The sequence below is a fragment of the Psammomys obesus genome, unplaced genomic scaffold (genome assembly GCF_907164565.1).
Source record: "Psammomys obesus unplaced genomic scaffold, mPsaObe1.curated_primary_1811, whole genome shotgun sequence".
NCBI classification, from domain to species: Eukaryota; Metazoa; Chordata; class Mammalia; order Rodentia; family Muridae; genus Psammomys; species Psammomys obesus.
Genome location: NW_026585797.1, coordinates 19732175 through 19749604, shown reverse-complemented (window position 1 = coordinate 19749604; position 17430 = coordinate 19732175). Strand labels below are relative to the sequence as shown.

General features: G+C 43.8%; 1 protein-coding gene across 2 annotated transcripts in view; it reads left to right on the top strand.

The window, feature by feature from the left end:
* The first annotated feature begins 5970 nt into the window (after window positions 1–5970).
* The window catches only part of Enpp1 (ectonucleotide pyrophosphatase/phosphodiesterase 1), a 62621-nt gene continuing 51161 nt past the window's right edge, over window positions 5971–17430 (top strand). For both annotated transcript variants that reach the window (XM_055599445.1, XM_055599444.1), the window contains exon 1: window positions 5971–6156. In XM_055599445.1, coding sequence (XP_055455420.1) covers window positions 5971–6156 — 186 coding nt within the window. The remainder of the gene's footprint in view (window positions 6157–17430) is intronic.

Below are 17430 nucleotides of genomic sequence, written 5' to 3'. Positions count from 1 at the left end.
TCCAACACTGAATAAGAAGCCAAAGAGATTATAGTTGACACTTGCTATCTTTGTTATCTAGCATGAAACTCTCATTGTTCCAGAACAACACATCAATTATAGAGTGGAAAACTAATTCCTCCCCAGTCATCTTCAACCCTAACTTGCTTCAACACATTTGGCTTTTTAATTTCTTTCCGAATCACCCTAAAGGGATAGAAAGTGATTGTGATGAGGTGGTTCTGCCTTCACAGGGCAGAGACTGGTATAGTCAGAGAGTTGGTAGCCTAGAAGACCAAGGGCACTGTGTTCATGCCAGGTCCATCTGGTCCATCCTGAGGAGAGAGAGTCTGCAAATTGTGAGTCTGGATCCGTCACTGTCATAGGACTCTTTGTGGGTCTCCATGATATTTTTTAAAGTATTGTCTCAGTTTTGAATATTTAAAATTGAAACAAATATGGAAAACATCTGATTTCCAAAATGCAAATCTCTGTTGTGGATTTCCAGCTACACAGCTATGAAGGGCTCATCAAATTCTCTCCCCCAAATCCAATATAAAAATGGACAACACTCTCAATAACAACTATTTTCTTTCTAGTTTGTATTATGTATGTCATACCACAAACATACATATATGTCTCCATGACCTAGGTAACGTAATATAATGTATATGGGTACAGAATAAAGTCTATGTTAGCGGCAATGAATAGCTACAGACTTGCTGGTTCTAAACAATTAGAACCAGCAAGCCATGGGTTACCAAGTAAATTCACAAAACTCCCTTGTACATGCAGTGAACTTTTCGGCCACTCTAGCTCACTAAATACAAAACTGAAAATAAACCCAGTCATAAGAATGTGAAATACTTAGGAAAGATAATTAGACAAAAGTAATTAAGACCTGGATGTAGGCAGCTGAACAGTGACGTGACTGATGAAAAAAACTGAAGATCACATAAATAAGCAGAGGCGTGTGCACATTCACAGATCAGCTGAGACAGCAATAAGAGGATGCTCTCTTCAGCATGACTTATAGGTTAAGTATAATCCCATCAAAACAGGTAGACTTCTTAAAAATAGAAGTTGACTTCTTTTGTGGGATTGTGCACACATAAAGGTGTTGTCACTTTGGTAAACAGTTTCCAGGGTTTGGGATAATCTTGACTGTCAACTTGATAGGACATAGAATCACCTAGGCATGCCTCTGGCATGTGTGTTGGCCTTTTTTTTTCCCAGAGAGTTTTGACTAAGGGGGGAAGATCTATTTTGAAAATGGAAAGCACCTGCTCATTGATGGATCTCCTCCTGAGCTGGATAAATAGTAGAAAGCAAGTCCCATCATTCATTCGTCCCTTTGCTTGCCGGTTATAATACATGCCATGCTATCTAGGCCATTCAAACTCTGACTTGAAATAAACCCATCCTTTAGCGGCTTTCGTTGGGCATTTTCTCAGAGCAATAAGAAGAGTGGCTGACACACCGAGTCTTTCAAAAACTGCAAACACATTTGACACGTGGCTTAGCCACCCCATTTCTATTCCCAGCCACTTACGCAGCAGTAATGAACGTGCAGATTCTCACGGACATGCTGTGAGCGTCCACAGCAGCATTGGTCACAATAGCTCAAACTGGGAATGATACGCAGATCAGCGGCCAGTGAGAGATAAACTGTGGTACATCCTTTCAATGCTCTTCCTCTCAGTAAAGAACCACCGAAACATGTGCTTGCCCAGATGGACTACTGAATGTTGTGCCAAGGGAATGAAGCCAGACACAAAAGATCTTACTGTAGTATACTATTTACATGAATTTCGTAGAAAAGACAAATCCATAGATGGAAAAATATAATATTTTTTTTAATTGGGCCTGAAGTAGAAGCAGTATTTTTGGACTCATTATTATTATTATTATTATTTTTAGAGGCATATTATTATTTTTATTTTATTTACAATTCCAGTTGTAGCTCCCTCACTCATCTCCTCCTCCCAGTCCCACCCTTCCTCCCACATCCCTCTTCCCCAGTCCACTGATAGGGGAGGTCCTCCTCCCCTACTATCTGACCCTAGGCTATCAGGTGTCATCAGTGCTGTCTGGATCATCTTTCTCTTTGGCCTACTTGGGCCATCTCGCCAGGGGGAGGTGATCAAAGAGCAGGCAACCGAGTTCATGTCAGAGACTGTCTCTTCTCCCATTTTTATTATTTTAAAATGTGCATGTATGTGTGTGTGTGTGTGTGTGTGTGTGTGTGTGTGTGTGTGTACATATGAGTGTTAGTACCCTTGGAGGCCAGAAGCATTTGGTCTCCCTGGAGATGCAGTTATAGACAGATGTAATTTGGAAACTGAACTCTGGAAGATCAGTATGTGCTCCTAACTACTGAGCCATCTCTTCAGCTCATAAGCAGGCCTGGACTACAAACGTGTAGGAGGAACCTCTTTGGATGATGAGCAGATTTTTCTTTTTCTTTTTCTTTCTTTCTTTCTTTCTTTCTTTCTTTCTTTCTTTCTTTCTTTCTTTCTTTCTTTCTTTCTCTCTCTCTCTCTTTCTCTCTCTCTCTCTTTTTTGATGAGCAGATTTCTAAACTGGATATGTTAATAGCTCTTCAACTATATGGATGAATGTTAAAATAGGCACATTAGTAAAACTTTCCTAGGTGAGGTGACTGGGTGATTTAACTACGGAAAGAATAGATGGGAATGTTCAGATGAAGTTGTGGGAAATGGAGAACAACTCCTTGACTCTTACAGGAAACAACGGAATGTCCTATCAGTTTACAAGTGAAGGAACTAAGGGTTAGAAACTGGGAATATGCTCCGTGTTGCCAAGTCTTTGCTGAAGAAGGTTATATTTAAAAATATCAAAAAAAAAAAAAAAAAGAAAGATGAGGATGTCATACAGAGTTTTAAAAAGAAACAAAACCCATGATATTATTTATTTTTCTGGGCCTCATACAGATGAAAATCTTCTGTGGCTTTCTCCTTTTAGACCTGACTTGATGTTTTCAATGTTTTACCAGCCAAGTGGAGGGAGCTGGAGAATGCAGCATCGGCTGCTAAACTCATCAGCACATTTCAAAGTTTCTCAACCTTGAGATGACAGAGTACTGCTACAGAAGGGTTGATCTGGTTTGGTGTTTTGGCTTTAGCAACATCTACCATTTCAGGTACCAAGATGGGCAAGTTTAAACATTTACATGTTACGATAAAATAAGAAAATATTTTTTCACTCTCAAAGTATCATCTTTGCTATCGTGCTAAGTGCGGCCTCAGTCCTGGCAGCAGACGATTTCGGCCTAGAGACGGAACACTAATTTTCCACCTTTGGTGTACCAGAAGAAGCTGTGTTGCTTGTTTTACGTGCCGAGATCTGATTGTACTTTGGAATGAGATGCTGTGGCCCTGACCACTAAGAATAAACATGGCTGAGGCAAGACTTCATCAAAGGCAGCGCAGTGTCTGTGGCTACACAACGTGAGCGGAATGTGGGACATGATTGTATTCCTCTGATTTTAGAATTTTAATTGTGTTATCATAACTACCCATAAAAAGCCAACCAGGGCAAGCGAGGCATCACCACAGGACGGAAGCCACATCCTGGTGGCCTGTCTCCCAAGTCCCCTCTGCAGATGTGTTATTGTGTTTGGCTTTTAAAGTGTTTAAAGACTGTAGTATGTGTGTGTGTGTGTGCAATATTTTTCCATCTAGAAAACTCACAAAAAACAGTTAAATTTCCTCTTTTTTTAAAAATTTTATTTTATTAATTATATTTTATTCACTTTGTATCACCCCCATAAGCCCCTCTCTCCTCCCCTCCCGGCCCCTCCCTCCCTCCCTCTTCTTCACGCATGCCCCTCCCCAAGTCCACTGATAGGGGAGGTCCTCCTCTCCTTCCTTAAATTTCCTTTTTATTAAAAAAAAAAAAAAATCTGAGTCTCTACCTTAGGCATTTAATCCTTGTGTAACCATGGCAACTGTTACCAACTGTTAGGGGCTGCCTAACTCATTTATTGTTCCTGGTGGTCCTCAGATGCTTGAGACATTGCAACCTTGCAGATGGCATTGACTTTCCCAGTGAGGGCAGCATAAACGTCATTGGTTGCTTTGGGTTGCAGACAATACACTTATTCCATTCTTTGTTTCAGATTCAAGGCCACTTTGTAAAGTGTCTGTTGAGCTCTTTTAGAAATTTTGACGTGTATTTGGCCAGTTTCAGTGGAGCAAAACTTTGCCCTTCAATCCGGCTTCTGGAAACAGTCAAATTAAAAATTGAAACCAAGTTTGGGGCAAAAAAGCATGTTTGACTATGAAATAGTGAAAACCCTGTTTCTCGTGGGTGGTTTGTAAGATGACTCAGTGGTGACAATAATAAAAAATAAAGATTGCTTTCGGGGGTGGCTTTTTCTTCTGCTGTCACTCATTCATTCTACTAAATCTCTCATATTCTCTGTGTGTCTCTAGTATGTATAGGTGACTTGAGTGTCTATATGTAGATCCTTCTCTATTTGTTGATCCTATGTAATCCTGTTGCTTGACTGACACCCTTTGAGAGAGAGACATTTTATTACTTTTTCATATATATGGCATTCAAATATTGGAAGATTAATTATTGAATGTTTGAATGAATTAAGTCAGTACAAATGGAAAGTCTCCACATTGTTTTTAATTTACTTCCTCCCCTCCTCCTTCTCCTCCTCCTCTTCTTCCTCCAACTTCTCTTCTCCTCCTTCCCCTCTTCCTCCTTTTTCCTGTTCTCCTCTTCCTCCTTCTCCTCCTCCTTTTTGAGGGTGGCTCACGTTTTTTTGAGACAGGTTCTCACTAGTCTAGAATTTAGCAAGTAGGCAAGGCTGGCCGTAGATCCCCAAGGATTCATCTGTCTCTGCCTCCCAGCTTTGGAATTGCAAATTTAGGCTACAGGGCTTTTACTTGGAGTGTGGGATTTGCACCCAGGTCCTCATGCTTGCTAGCCCAGCACTTCATCTACTGGTTGATCTCTCCTGTCCAGTGTTGACAATTTTAAAGGAAACAAACCCAATTTACACCCGTCAAACGTCTATTTTCGTATGTGAATGTATATGTGTACGTGAATAAGGCAAATAGAAAGATGATCTGTGGATGTATGTTTTTTTTCTTAAGTCTTTGTGTTTGGTCACACTGCTTCGGCTTCCGGGCCCAGGGAGGTATGGTTTTGATGAATCAAAGGTGAAGCAGAATCCATCAAGAATTACAGCCTACTACCTCTGTTCTGCTAAAAAAAAAAAAAAAAAAAAAAAAAAAAGAAAGCGGATCAAATAGAGTTAGAATTTTTGATACTTCCTCACCAACTGAAGTGCTGACTTCAGGGGAGCAGACACAGATGCCTGGAAACCTCCGGAAGTCTAAAATAACTAGTAAGTAAATACATTAAGACAGCAACCCCAGGAGCCACATGCTCCATGTGTGCGTTTGTGCAAACCCATCCGTGTTGTGTAAACTCTCTGTCCCACGTGCGGCAGATGGAGGCAGAGAATTCTTGTTTGCGCTCGTGGGAGAAAAAGAAAGTCCCCTCTCCCCAGGCTCATTTGCATTTCCCCGGTGAACCGCGCAGGTCTGGACGTCTCCGGCTTTTGAGACCTCGGGGCGGGGGCCCGCTGCATCCTCTTCAGGGCTCTATTTTGGGGCTCCATGATCTCATGCCCTCTGCAGACCATACAGCAGTTCCAGTCCAGCCCTCGCGGAGAGGCCACGCGGGGCGATTCCTGCAAGGCTTCGTAGGCTGCCGCGATCGCGGGCGGGGAGAGGGTTTGGGGTGGAAGTTAAAGACACTCCCGAGTCAGGGACCCAAAATAGCCCACGCACCCAGGGCCCGAAATCAGACAGGAAGCCAAATAATCCGGGGCGTTGAGCGGCTCGGGGCCGCAGCTCCCGAGGGCCGGGAGCCAAGGGTCCGGCGGGGGCGGCGTGGGGCGGGGCTGCGAGCCTATTAAAGCTCGGCCCGCGGGGGCAGAGCGGGGCGATGGAGCGCGACGGCGACCAGGCTGGGCGCGGGCCCCGGCACGGCCCGGCGGGGAACGGCCGCGAGCCCGAGCCTCCAGCCGCAGCCTCGCTGCTGGCGCCCATGGACCTAGGGGAGGAGCCGCTGGAGAAGGCGGAGCGCGCGCGCACGGCCAAGGACCCCAACACCTACAAAGTGCTGTCGCTGGTAGGTCGGCGCTCGCCGCGACCCGACGCCCGGGGAGGGAGCGAGGGAAAGCAGAGAGCACCGTCAGCGCCCGCCACCGGGGAGCGTGGGCTCCTCCTGCGCCGGCGCGCGGCGACCTGCCGGGTCCCTGCCCGTAGGCGAGCAAGAGCGGGCTGCTGTAGCAATCACCTTGAAATACCCTCCTCTTCCTGCAGAGGGTACAGGGTTAGTTAGAGGCGGAGAGAAACAAAACAAAACAACAACAACAAAACAAACCAGGGAGTGTCAGGAAAGCGCAGCGACGTTTGTAACCTTCTGCGTGGCCTGGCTCAGGGTGCAGGTGCTCGTGGCTTTAGATGAGTTCGCTCCAGTTGAAAAGATTCACCACAGCATTTTAAAGTACCAGGAGCTTTGGAGAACACCTTGGTTCGGCTCTGCCTAGAGGCTCCAGGGGTATTCACGTTCTGTGACTGGGAAGCCTGGGATTTATTGCCCGGTCTTTTAACCCCAGGCAGCGCTGTTTGTGTCGCTGGCACGGCTGCCTGCTGTATTCCTCTGCCGTTTGGTTAGGACAGTTGGAGGATCCGGAGCCAACTTTTGGAAACAGGACACTGGTTTTCGCTCCGGGTCTTTCCTGGGTCAGAAAGGTTGAGTCTCTTGGTGTTTCCTGAGTTTCGGAGGAACTTCCGCTATTCCTCCTGAGCTCAGTTTTGTTGTACTGAAAATGGGAGCACCGACTCTTGCACATAGCGTAGTTTCACCAGCCTTCCTATGAAGCAGTGGATGAGGGCAAGAAGATTCAGAACCAAACGAAGATGTAATTGTTTTAAAGCATGTGCAAACCACAGGTTTCTGTGGCTAGCGCACCCTAGAACAGGCTGTCACACATTACGGCTTGAGCAGTGCTCTGTTGAAAAAAATCTCCTTTCTGGTGTTTTGAAGTCTCTTTCCGTAATCATTTCCGTTTCCACCGTATTTAGTATTTAAGGTCCTCTGCAGACACCATAGCACTTTTGAGAACCAGAATTCCTCGACTTAAGACATGGTGTCATATCCTTAGCTTTTAAAAATAAGTCTGAGGTTCAAAGGCGAAGTCTCCCAAACCACAGGCTGTCGCGTCCCAGGGTATAATTTTGTATCGTATGTCACTCATACGGTATCGATGGGCGTTTATTTAGTTGGGAGTCTGGTGAGTCTTTTTGTTTTTGTCTTTTAATGAAAGACCTTAAATGTTACCTGACTACTTACATTACTGTCGGTACCCTTGGGTGCTTAGCATTCGATGAGATTCTCAATAAAGACACACTGAATATTTATGAAGTTCTAATAGAAAACATGCGTATATACTCCCTAGAAGTCTTTAACGGGTTTCCCGTTGCTGAGTTCAGTTTCGCTCATTTGGTTATAGGCCCTGGAGAGAAGTCGGCGAAAGTCGGCCTGTAGAACACAGTTTCCACTCTTTGACCCCTGCAGTCAGTTGGTTGGATGGCATTAGAAGTGTCTCTGATGGTGACCCCCTGAGAAACTGTCTAAATGTGCCCCAGAATCTCCTCATGTAGATCAACTACGAATATTTGGTGTGTTTGAATGTGGGGTATTTTATGTAACATATACTGAGAAAGAATCCTTGTCTGAGAGCATTTTTTTAAAAAGATTTTTAATTTATGTCTTTGAGTGTTAGCCTATATATATGTTTGTGTGTGTGTGTGTGTGTGTGTGTGTGTGTAGCATGTGTGTGCCTGGTGCCCACAGAGGCCAGAAGAGGAGCTGCAGTTTACAGATGGTTATGAGCCGCCACAGGGTGCTGGGAACTGAACGTGGGTCCTCTGTGAGAGCAATAAGTGTGCTTACCTGCTGCGTCATCTCTCTGGCGCCAGTCTCATACCTCCTGGTGGGCTACTACGGAGAGACAGAAAATGCAAGCTCTTTGATTTTTTTTTTTTTTTTTTTTTTTCTGAAGCTCTTAGTTCAGGACTGAGCCAGAGTGAAACCTGTTTTGTTTTTTTTTTCTCTCTCTTTCCTCCCCTACTATAATAATCATCCATCCGAGGCTCTCAAAGGAATTTACAACTGTTATCAAAAGACCTCTGGGTTGATGTCTTCCAGAGACACCTATAACTGCTGGATTTATCTTGTTTCTTTTTTTCAGATTAAGCATCAGCACATTTTGTCCGAAGCTGAGGAATCAGGTTGGACTAATTGCATCCCGGGGTTAGGATCAGGAGAGGCCCCCACTCTTCCAGCCATAGAATTCAAATACAACAGGATAATCATAGGGTTACCGTGCAGAGGGAGGACGAAACAGTGGTGATACAACTTTGCGCTTTTCTCAGTTTTCCTCTTATTAATGAAAAGACTGTAGCTGCAGAAGAGTAAATGAGGAAAGCGCTGAGGGGAGAGGGGGGTAATCTTGTCCCAACCTTGCTTGCCTGGGTGATGCATGACTCCAGGACCTTGGCCTTGGTAATGATTCTGCCTAGGGACTCAGTAGCAGGACCAAGGAAACGGCAAGAGAAAAAAATAAGCCTGTACTTTCAATGTCCTTTATGATGTGTGTTAGCTTTCTCTGGCTCTGATGAACTCTGTTGGCAATGAAGTTGCCAAGAGAAAAGGCTGAGCAGATCATGGTACTGGAGGTTCCATTGCTTTGAGCCTCTGCTGAGAACATGGGAAGGCTGTAGCGGAGAATGGGCATGGATAAGGCAAGCACAGATAGAGCTCAGGATCTCATAGCCTCCCTTGAGTGAAGGTGTTAGGCCCAGCAAGAGCCTAAATATAAGAAGGTATGAAGAGAACTCAGGAAACTAATCATCCATCGATGCAAAAACGCAAGAGACTCTTCTTGACCATTGCACAATGGGGTCACCCATGCTGGTCAGCTAGGAGTGGCACCAAGAGACAAAGACCTTGGGTTTTTAAAAGACACAAGGCGGGAATCTCCTGGGGTTGCCTTCTTGGCGATTTAGGGTTGGAGGAAGTGTTTAACTTTTAAAATAATTGGTCGGTTCTGGTCACTCTTAGGTCCAGTCAGCCCTGTCGTAAATATCTGATCGTCAAGTCAGTTTGGAATTTCCTGCCATCCACAGTTAAATGTGGGAGCATGATTAACTCATCCCATGTCTGTTCTGAGGAGTTGGGGTTACAGGCTTTGGATCAAAGGTCAAGAGAAGGATTGGGGCCATTTGGCCCAGTTTCCAAACAAAGCCCATCTCACTGGTGCCAGCCGGTGATTTTTTCTCCATTTAGTAGAGATCTCTGCTTGTTCTCTTCCTTATCTCTGCCCTCACAGATGGCTAATGTCAGGAACTTTTTACATTCCTCGGTTCTCTGGAGAAGCACTAAGAGGCTTTAATTAACATGGGCCTAAAACTTGCAAATATAAGTTATAAGGCAATTAAAAGAAAAATAGGTTACAAAGTTAGTCTGATTCTTTCAAAGGCCATCCATGACTTCCAAATCTGTAGATTCTCAAATCTACCAGCTCTTAATAGCACCGCCCCTTGGGCCCAAGAATTTTAGCACTTGAAGCTTTAAGTAGATATTTACAATGCAAAATATAGCCGTGTTAGGTATGAAATTGCTTTTCTTGGTTCTGGATCAACTTTGAACTAAAATACTCACTTCTAAAGTTGGGCTTAGTTATTCATCTGAAAAGTCCCAGCTCCCTGTTGTAGTTTTAAAAGGACTGGCAGCTTTCAAGCATATTGAGCTGCGTGTTCCAGTTAGGCCTTCTTGAACATTGTTTTTGTGAGTTTGTGACTTTCTCCCATAATTACCAAGGTGAGATTTGCTATATGACACAGGCTTTGCTATTGAGAGTGGTAACTCTTTCCATAAGAGTTCTTTCTCAGAAATAGAAGTTGACCTTGGTCAACTGAGGCTTGGGTGTGAAAGGTTAATTCTCTTGGCTTCCATCCCCTTCCCCTTATCCTACTGTTAGACTACAACTTGAAGAGTGTTCGGAATAGCTATCTTAATCAGGTTTGGATTGACATTTCTCATTGATTTTTTGAATTTAATAATCTGCCTAGTTATAGTTTTAGTGTTTATTTCAAAATAATAGAGCAGGCTATCGTCAAAGCTAGAACAGTCTAAAATTTGGCCCTAAAGGTATTTGCTTCATATGCTCTAATAAGCAGCGAGGTTTGAAGAATTCAGGTACATTGTGTTTCTAGTGGGTCTTTGACAGTAGCTGACGCTCATTAGCATTTGGCTGGTTGAATGAATACCCTACACACTCTATTTCTAGTTAGAATCATACTTTGAGTTGGGAAAGAGCAGGATGGGAAGGCAGAACACTCAGTTATAAACTCAGAATGTGAGGAATCCAGATGTGCCTAGTACTTGGGTCTAGCTTCAGGGGTGAGATAAAAACTGGGATGGTGTTTTGTTTGGATGACGGTGATAGAGGAGGCCGTGAATGAGCAGGATGAATGAAAGCCAGCATGCCTAAGCAGAGACCATGCTAAGCCTGTTGTAATTTGGGTTCAGAATCATGAATGCAACACTGGGCTTTCTTGCCCTTTGGCACACACAGCTCAGGTGTGGCCAGGCTAAGATATATAAAGGAGCCAAAACAAACCTCCGTCATTTATGCCAGGAGTTCCTGTGCTTTGCTAACTTTGATGTCTTGCCCTGAATTCGGCCAGGGGAACTCCTGCAGAAGTGTTCTCCGTTCTTGTTTCCTATTGCTTTTTCTCTTCTGCTGTGAGGTATGTTCTGCTTTCCTGTCACGCTTTTTACCGCCCAGCTGTTTGTAGCACGTAGTTTCTTTCTCGGGAACACAACCGCCTTTTGTAATGCCCTTTTCATTTCTCTTCCATTTCACTTTTGCCATCTCCCTGTCACCATAACATCTTACTCATGACTCTGAGCGGCAGCTGTAGTGGTTGTGCTGGGCATGCTAAACACCATGGAGAGGAGAGAACTGGAGGCCACTCACCATACTAGAATATGTAAGAAGTTTTGGTTTCCCAACTCCTCATTTTCCCCCGACTGCTTTTTCTTTTTCCAGATAACAATATTTAAAATTAAAATAGTTTTGCAGACAGTATTATTTCCGGCCTTGATAAGTACTGTTGAAAAATGTGTGTTTGGAGAATAGCAGATATATTTCATCTATATTACAGGCCTTGGGGATAAGCCAGAGAACCTGGACATGATCCGTAATTTATTATTTTTTTTTTTTCTGGAAAGAATAACATTTCAAGTTCCAACGAAAATATAAACATATAAGCCTTCAGGGATAACTTATAGCTAGAGCTCTGTCTTTGGATAAACTTAACTTGCTTCCATTGATCATGAAATATGTTCCCCTCTACTCTCCACACCCCCCTGCCCGCCAAAATTGTAAACACGAAAATTTGGGCCTTTGAGGTCAAGACAGCACATAGATTATTTATGTAAGGATAAGTCTGTGTGGAAGACTAGATAATCAGAATGTTGATTCAACATGAAGAAAATCCCTTGGTGTCTAAATGTAAGTTACGCATTTACCAAGGAGAGAAAAAAGGTATTTCAAAACAGTGACAAGAATGTTGTGTTAAATATTAACTGGAGCACATGACCACAGTATTTTAGTTAGCCAAGGCTTCAGGACAACAGTTGAATATCATCTGTAATGGTTAATGTTTTCTCCTTTAGTTTTTAGAAGGGTTGATGGAAATGTGGGTGGTAAAGTCTTGATGGTTATAAATATTCATGTAGTGTAAGGAAGTTTTAAAAATAATTTTCCCATATATGCTTTTATTGACCTTTGGTACATCAATTTTGTATTAGGAAAATATAGTAATAGCTAGTTTTATCTTGCAGTTAAGGAAATAGGTGCATAGGAATTCATTCAGGATTCTACAATGTTTGTGTCTCTAAGCACATCTGAGGCCATCTGAGGCTTGCCTTAAAGGTATAGACTCTGGAGGTCTCAAGTGCTGATTTGGAAGATCTGGAAGTTGTGGAATGCATCCATGGAGTCTGCCTTTGTGTGTGTGTGTGTGTGTGTGTGTGTGTGTGAGAGAGAGAGAGAGAGAGAGAGAGAGAGAGACAAGGGGAGCAGATGGGACAGACAGAGGTCAGCTTATTCTGTTATTCCTCTTGTGGTTTAAGACAGATTCCTTCAGTAGACTGTGCTTTCCAGAGGCCCAGGGATCAGCCTGTCCCACTATCCCTCCATTGGGATTACAAGCACAGGCCATTATGCCTGGCTTTCTTTTCTTTGCTCTTTTCTTTTCTTTTTTTTTCTTTTCTTTTCTTTTCCTTCCTTTGTGCCCTTCCTTCCTTCCTTCCTTCCTTCCTTCCTTCCTTCCTTCCTTCCTTCCTTCCTTCCTTCCTTCCTTCCTTCCTTCCTTCCTTCCATGGGTTCTGGGGACTGAACGTAGGTCCTTGCACTGGCACTTGGAGCGCTTACTGACTGAGCTGACCTCCCAGCCCAGGCGGTGCCATTCACGGATAATGAGGGTATTCCAGCTCAGGCTGTTCCTTTGCTGCTCTTCTAGAAATGTTTATTTCTCAGCAAGAGCCATAGCATTAGGGTAGGAAGACCTTACTAGCCCTAATCCCACCTCATTTGCTTACCTTCTCTGTAGATGTCAAATGTTAAGTGTGCAGTTATCACTTCTGGGCTCCCACAGTCTTTCCCCTTTTTCCTTCGTGTTCTTCATAATGAATGATCAAAAACCAACAGATCTTAAGTGTGATGATAAATACATTGCTTATACAGCAAGGCATGTTTCTCTTGAAAAGTTGCTGGCTAAGTTTTCCTGGTGGAACCCACAGCCAGTGCACTTATAGTTACCATTTATATCAGCAATTTTTTGTGTGTTTCTAATGTACAAAACTGAGAATTATTGTTTTATAAACACGTCACTGTAATTTTCTCATTGTACTATACTATACTTTGCTATTATGTAGCTCTCAAATATCCTCTTCAGCTCTGATTTGGGAGCCACAAAGAGTATTCTAGCTTGTTTCTTAACAAGGCATTTTTGAGAAAAAAAAAAAATCTTTGTTTCTCAAGCTGGTTTCTTGCCACTGGAAAATTTGTTGGCATTACCACATACATGTAGACTTATAATAGGCCATCTGAGGCCTGTGGTTTCTTATGGAGAGAATAAAACAGAGGCTCAGTAGTTTTTAAGGTGATGTTTGTATTACCAGAGCTTTCCCCATGTAGAATCTCGCATTAATCTAGACCATCTTCATGTGATTTTAGATAAATATGTTTATAATTCAACAGCAACACAGCTGGAGCAAAGTTTCAGCCAGAATATTTAGGCAGTAGTTCTCAAAATGAGGTCAGATGGATCCTTGGGGGTTCCCTGAGGACCTTGCAGGGGAAACTTAGAATCATCATCATCATCATCACTATCACCACCACCAACAAGGTTTTACTATGCCCCCCCTGGTTAGTTTGGAATTACCTATGTAGACCAGGCTGTCCTCAGACTCATAGAAATTCCCCTGTCTGTGCCGCTTGAGTGCCTGGGATTAAAAGTGTGCACTAATACCCAGCACAAATCAGTTTTATCTTAATACAATGGGAAGACATTTCATGTCCATTTGCCATATTGGTTCTAGGTGATAGTGTCTTAGTGCAGTGGAGTGAATAAATCCGTTGATGGCTTGGAGGAAGGAGGTCAAGGCAATGGGATCAATTAGACAAGTATTGATGTACATCTATTTAAATGTCAACAATAGCAGTGCCTACCCAGAAATATCTCAACATAAAGAACGACCTAGACAGAAGAGTATGCACGTCCCTTATTACCCTGATTTTACTAAACCTCAAGCTTAGTCATCATTAATTTGTCTGTATGACAGAACTGAAAGCGCGCCTGTAACACAGCGGCAGGAGATGGAGGTGCAGTTGTTTCCTGGAGGAAACGAGAGGGCTGCAGCTAATTTGAAACTGACCAGCTTCCACTTTTTGGGTTGGTGGGTAGGGGTTACAAGCATGTACCACTCTACCTGACTTTTTTCATGTGGGTTTCAGGCATCGAATTCGGGACTTGTACTGCAGGCACAGCACTCATTGAGCTTTCTCAACAGCCTTCACAGATGTCAAAACCTGAACCACATCATCTGGTGCAGTCTGCCTTTACCCCTTCTTGGAGATGGAAAAGTCATGTCCCAGAAAATGTTGAGAGAGTATCTAAGATCTGGGAATCTCACCTCTGTGGTTTCTGGTGAATAGTTTTAGAGTCAGATAGAATTAAGTTTAAACAAATATTGTGATTAGCTGATTGAGTAGGAAAAGCATATTTCCTGAACATCAGCTTTCACTGTTATGGAGATCAAACTACCTCAGAGTAGTGTTATGAGAGTGAGATATTATATGCCAGGTGTCACCTTGTGTTCACTGAGTAAGTATTCCTTTTTCTTGTTAGTAGTGTAACCTTGTAACATATCAGTGTCATCCCCTTGGAGTTTTTAAGAGATGAAGTGGTCACAGGCCCCACCTCAGACCTTCTGAGACATCATTTGCAAGTTAAAATTTGGAGTGTCCCAGCATAGCACAGGGCTATGAGGCCCAACAACTGGGATTTCAGTACCTGGGAAATCCAACCACTGATATCATGCATTAAATACAATGACTAAGACAAAAAGCCCAATGTTCTACTGTGGCTTCATTGTGGTGACCTGGGGAAGCATTGGTGCTGCTGGCCGCCATTGGCCCCTGCTTCCCTGGACAGCCGTGGGACGCTGTGACAATGGACTGTGCCTTCAAGGCACAGTTTCCATCTTTCAGGGAACAAACTATCCATGCCCTTGCCTGTGGTCCTACTTTAATTGCCTTCCTCACCCTGCACTGGCTTGTCCCTTAATTGCTGTTTATTGCTCCGAGCGCAGCCAAGTTTCTGCTGTGGCCATCATGAGATAGCAGATGTTTTTTCTGTGTCTGCCATTTAGCCATCCAAACGCCACACTGATTTCTTTTACAGAGCATGTTCAGCCCAGGTCTCCAGTTCAACTTCCACCGCAACACCCTCTGTATAGCAGGACAGATACTGGACGCGAAGCCAAGCGAAGGGCTCTCTGAGCAGTGCTCTTTGGGTGATGTCGAATCACATTAAATATTCTAGGCAATGAGTTGATTCCATGCTACCACATCGTCCAAGAACATTGGCTTTTGATGAAGTGCCACCTAGCATCATAGAAATTTGAATTTCTGGGATTCTAGGAAATGCAAATGAAATCTGGTCAGGTGTGGGAGAGTGTGGTACACTGTGGATAAACTCTCAGTCTTAGCTATTTTGGGTTTACCCAGAGAAATAAATACAAAACCATTTGTATGTTATTTATGTAATACCTCCTCCAGTCAGTTTAAAGGAAGGTGACGCGAAGAACTCCAGCAGACACAAGTGTGTATTCATTTGTCATCCTTTGGAAACGGAAAGAAAATGCATTATTGATTTTTCTGGAATGCTTCAAGCAAAAGTGAAGGGATCATGGGGAGTATAAACTATGAGTTGTTTGCTGTGTGGCCTTTGACTAGGAGACTTTCAGTTTCAGGACCTGCGTGGACTGAGCTTCTTTGCTTAGAATTTTTGTGCTCCCTAGACCCCCTTGTTTTCCCATTTCTTATTACTTGAGTACCCATAAGTTTTATCTCCCAAGGGCTTTTTATCACCCTTTTTTTAGCCTCAGTCTCCATAGCTGTGACGTCCTTGAGGATCTATTTATGGGTTAATATCTGACAAACGCTCAGCAGACCCTGCGCATAGTAGGGCTGTGTGTTTGCTAAGTGCATATTCACTGTTGTCGGCTTCACTAGTTGTCACATCCTTTCTAGTTCTTCAGCTGACACAAAACCGTGAAGTAAGCTGGAGCAAAACCTTTTGGCTGACAGGGTCTGCTCTCCCATTCCAGACTCAGTGGGTGTTTCTGGATAGTCCTTTCTCTTTGGAACCTTTGTCAGTTAGAGAGTCAAGATGTCTTTTCCAAATGTTTCAGCTCTGTTCACACAATCTTGCATTACTGTCAGCTAGATTTCTTTTCTCATCCATCCATCTATCTATCTATCTATCTATCTATCTATCTATCTATCTATCTATCTATCATCTACCTCTCTATTGCTTATCTATCTGTGTATTTGTGTAACTGTCTGTCTGTCTATCTGTGTTTGTTGCACATGCGTATACAGGCCAGAGGTCAATCTTAGATATCATTCTTTGGGAGCTAGTGACCTTCCTAAAAATGGTTTCATTCGATTTACTTGTTTTACCTTCTTTTCCTTCTGTGTTTTTGCATTTGGTGTGTGTGTGTGCCACTGCAAATGTGCTGGGGGTCAGAGGACAACTTCCTGCAGCCTGTTCTCTCCTTCCACCATGTGGGACCCAGGGATGGAACCTGGGTCAACAGCCTGGACAGTGAACGCCTGTACCTGCTGGAGCCGTCTTGCTTGCAGATGTGGGTCTTTCCTGGAACCCAAGAGTCTCTGCTTGTCTGCACCCCTTCAGCCCCTGGACTACAAGCATGCAGCACCATGTCCGGTTTTTCACATGGTTGCTGGTGACTGACCTTAGTACCTCTTGCTTGCGTGGTGCTTCACACACACAGACTGGTCATACGCTGTCTCCCAGGAGTGGTCCTCCCATCGCTCCTCAGTCTACACCCTGTTCCCTGGGATCTACCTCAGGGCCTACCTCTCATGTGAAACCTCCCTTGGCTGTTCTCTGGCCTAGCTCCCATCCCCTTAAAGCACGTCATTACTCTTCAGTCAGGTGGAGGCCACAACACTTAGTGGTTAGGGGACAGATTTTGGAATCAGAAGGCTGGGGTGTTGATCTTACCTCTGCCAATAGCTGCTGTGTGTTCTGGGCAAGATCCCAGCTTTCCCATGTCTTCGTTTCATCACCCACATGAAGAGGGGTAACAGTTGCCACCTTTATGCCTGAGAAGCTCTGGATGCTGAGTTAGTGTTTATTGTTCTTGTGATGGCTTGGGATTTCTTCACTGAGAACTTGGAGCTCCCTGGGTGAGCAGTGCTGTGTAACAGTCTGGACTGGTGCTCTATCGGCACCTGGAGTCTATTCTCTTTGTTCTCATGGTCTACACCCAGGGGCCCAGACAGCTGTCCAAGTATCACAAAAAGAGTGTTATCAACAGCAGCTGTGGGAAAATGCTGCTCGGGAGCTGTACACAGAATTGAGATCTTAAAAAAAAAAAAAAAAAAAGAATTGAGGTCTTGGTGTGAGGAGGCCTGGAGAAAAGGATCTGAGAGGAGAGGGAAGGCTACAGCCTGGACAGAGGCTGTGTGTGTGTGTGTGTGTGTGTGTGTGTGTGTGTGTGTGTGTGTGT